This window comes from Cynocephalus volans, chromosome 4 (assembly GCF_027409185.1).
Source record: "Cynocephalus volans isolate mCynVol1 chromosome 4, mCynVol1.pri, whole genome shotgun sequence".
Classification (NCBI taxonomy): Eukaryota; Metazoa; Chordata; class Mammalia; order Dermoptera; family Cynocephalidae; genus Cynocephalus; species Cynocephalus volans.
Window position 1 is genome coordinate 168304421 of NC_084463.1, and position 3043 is coordinate 168307463.

Here is a 3043-nt window from a genome sequence, read left to right on the forward strand (position 1 = left end):
CCCCCATGCCCGTCCCCATGCCCACGCCGATGCCCGCCCCACGCCCGCGCCCATGCCCGTCCCCATGCCCACGCCGATGCCCGCCCCACCCCCATGTCCGCAGCGATGCCCGCCCCAGCCCCATGCCCGCTCCGCCCCCATGCCCACGCCGATGCCCGCCCCATCCCCATGCCCGCCCCGCCCCCATGTCCGCCCCGATGCCCGCCCCGCCCCCGCGGGTCCTCGCGTCCTGCGCCGGGCGCGGTGCATTGTGGGAAACTCCCCGCGAGCTCTCCTGGCTCCGCAGCCGCCGCCCGCCGTCGCCCGGGAGGGAGCGAGCGAGCGCGGCGCCGCCGAGGTGGGAGGCCCGCAGCACGGCGTAAGGCGGGGACGGGGATGCTGGGTCCAGCGGGCGAGGCGGCGGTTCCCTGGCCTGGAAGGTCACCGGAGTTGTGCGGGGTCCCCTCGCTGTCCCGGGCACAGCGGCTCCGAGGAGGGGGAGGAGGCGGCCGGGGCCTAAGTGGGAACCAAAAATACCCCGGGGGTGAGGGGGAGAGCAGACCCCTGCCCCCTGCAAGCTTGACGCCCAGCAGCTGGGCCCCATCCAGAACTTCAGGGGGAAGGGGCGGCTGGGGCTCTCCCCGGGTCACCCTCATCACGCTGTGACCTTCAGGTGACCTTCAGTGTGGCCAGGCGCCTGCCTGCCCGGGGGATGGGGAACCTGAGCTGCAGCCTCCGGAACCTGCTCCCTCTCCCTGTGGGTGGAGGGATTTCCCACCCTTCCCTGGGGGAGGCAGACAGGGGGCCTCCAGGTCTTCAGGCGGAGACCAACCCAGGTCCAGGCTGGCTAGGCCCCCAGGACTCCAGCCCCCACCTGGGCATTAAGAACCTGGGCAAGGCCTTTCCTGCAGCCCAGAGCCCTATCCTCTGTCCTGACCCGCAGACCCAGATATGGCGCATGCCCACCTGAGTCTCATGCCTGGACGCTCTTTGTCCCCGGAGGCAGGCACAGCGTTGAGTTTAGCAAGGATTCCCTGCCCTTGAGCTGGGTGCTGGTGAGGCCAGGATTGGGGAGTGGGCACCAGGGGCTGTAGAGGGGCAGATGGCCCACTAGGAGGCACAGGCTCATTCCTCCCGCCTGGCTTCTCCAGCCTCCCGGGGGACACCTCAGTCTATCACATCAGGTCCTCAAGGTCCTGGGGCCTTGGGCCCGCTCCCACCCAGCAGCACCTGAGGGCCCAGACCCTGAGTTCCCGCCCTGACCTGTCCTGCTCTGCCATTTCTCCACTGGGACCCTGGTCCAAGGCCAGGTCACAGTCCAGGAGTCTCAGCGTCCACCTCTGGGCAACAGGAACGCTCTCCTGGGAAGGGTCTGCAGTCAGTTGTGGCTCCCGTCCACCGCCCCTTGAGCGAACACTTTCCCTTCCAGTTCTCAGGGCTGACCCTCACTCCCCCATCAGGGCCTCCCTACCCAGACCAGCAGGCTGGACGCAGCACATGCGTGGGCAAGATGGTTTTGCAGATGAGAAAACTGAGGCCTCTGAGGTCTCATCCAGCTCCCTCCTGCTCCCACCTGTGCACGGCCCAAAGCCCCCTGCCTCTGTGGCTGCAGGGGCTTCTCCGGGGATGGTCCAGAATGGATGGAGTCCAGATTTCAGAAGAGAAGGGTCTGAGGCCCACAGGAAGCTCCTGAGCTGGGATTCCTGGGGAGTCCAGAGGACTGGACAGGGTCTGCATGGGCACGAGGTGGTGCAGGCTGGACAGGAGGGGGCCGCGTCCCTTGCCACAGCCTCACTGTGTCTCCTTCCAGGCTCATATAATGCCCAGGGGCGAGCTGTTCTGATCCACGTGGTCCAGCCACCTGCCTGTCCCACACGCCCCCACTGAGCGCATCAGCACCACTCACCATGGAGTCCAGAGGGAAGTCAGCCAGCAGCCCCAAGCCTGACACCAAGGTACCCCAGGCCACCACTGAGGCCAAGGCTCCCCTGGCTGTGGATGGGAAAGCCCCCTTGACCAAGCCCATGAAGAAGGAAGCCCAAGCAGAGAAGCAGGAGCAGCCGGCAGCCCCTGCCCCAGCACCTGCCAAGAAGACCACGGCCAAGGCAGACCCCGCCCTTCTCAACAACCACAGCAACCTGAAGCCACCCCCCACGGCACCCACGGCACCCAGCAGTCCTGATGCGACCCCAGAGCCCAAGGGTCCTGGGGACGGGGCAGAGGAAGAGGAGACCGCCAGCAGGGGCCCAGGGGGGCATGGTCCCTGGCCTTTTGAGAACTTGACCCCCCTGCTGGTGGCTGGGGGTGTGGCTGTGGCAGCTGTGGCCCTGATTCTTGGTGTGGCCTTCCTGGCCCGGAAGAAATGATGCCTGGTGCCCAGGTGGGGGCATGGAGCCACTTCCTGTACAGACCTGGGGAAACTAGTGCATGCAGAGTTCACACGTGTTTAGCTACACATGCGCACATACGTATTCTACATATATATGAATATATGCTTCCCACGTACACACAGCAGGAGAGGGCTGGCAGAAGGAGCCGAGGCTCTGGGGTTTCCAGGGTAGGACAGGTGGAGCTCCGGCATCGGCAAGAGGGCCGAGCCTGGGCCAGGGCAGCCGGGGGAAGCCAGGAAGGAATGGACCCTGAGCGTGGCCTGCTGCCCAGCTGGACGTGTGTCCTTGTGAACGCCCTCCCGGGTGTCTGTCCCCACAGGCCCCAGTGGTCCTGGGCCTTCCTGGTAGCAGCATCCTGAGAAGCCCCCAGGGCTGGTCTCTGAAGTACGGCGGGTGGGGGGCCACTGGAATGGGTTTTGAACAGGGTCTGGCCCTCGTGGGGACATTAAAGGGCATGGCTATTTCACTCTCCCATTTCTGCTCTTTGTGTGGAGCTGGGGGGGGGTCTGTCTGGGCCCGATGTAGTGGGGCTGACCTGTGGCCCTGTGGCGGGTGTCATATAGGAAGAGCCTCGCCTCAGTGCCACCTGCACCATCATCCTGCCCTGGCTGGGTGGACAGATGGAGCCTAAAGGCTGGTCTTGAGAAGGAGGCAGGGGGAACATCGAGGACCCC

At 65.9% G+C, this 3043-nt stretch overlaps 1 protein-coding gene across 1 annotated transcript; it reads left to right on the forward strand.

Annotated features, from left to right (window-relative positions):
• Positions 1-1886: 1886 nt before the first annotated feature.
• On the forward strand, positions 1887-2345 carry CEND1 (cell cycle exit and neuronal differentiation 1). Its single transcript, XM_063092614.1, has one exon. The coding sequence runs from the start codon at positions 1887-1889 to the stop codon at positions 2343-2345; it is 459 nt and encodes a 152-aa protein (XP_062948684.1).
• The last annotated feature ends 698 nt before the right edge of the window (positions 2346-3043 follow it).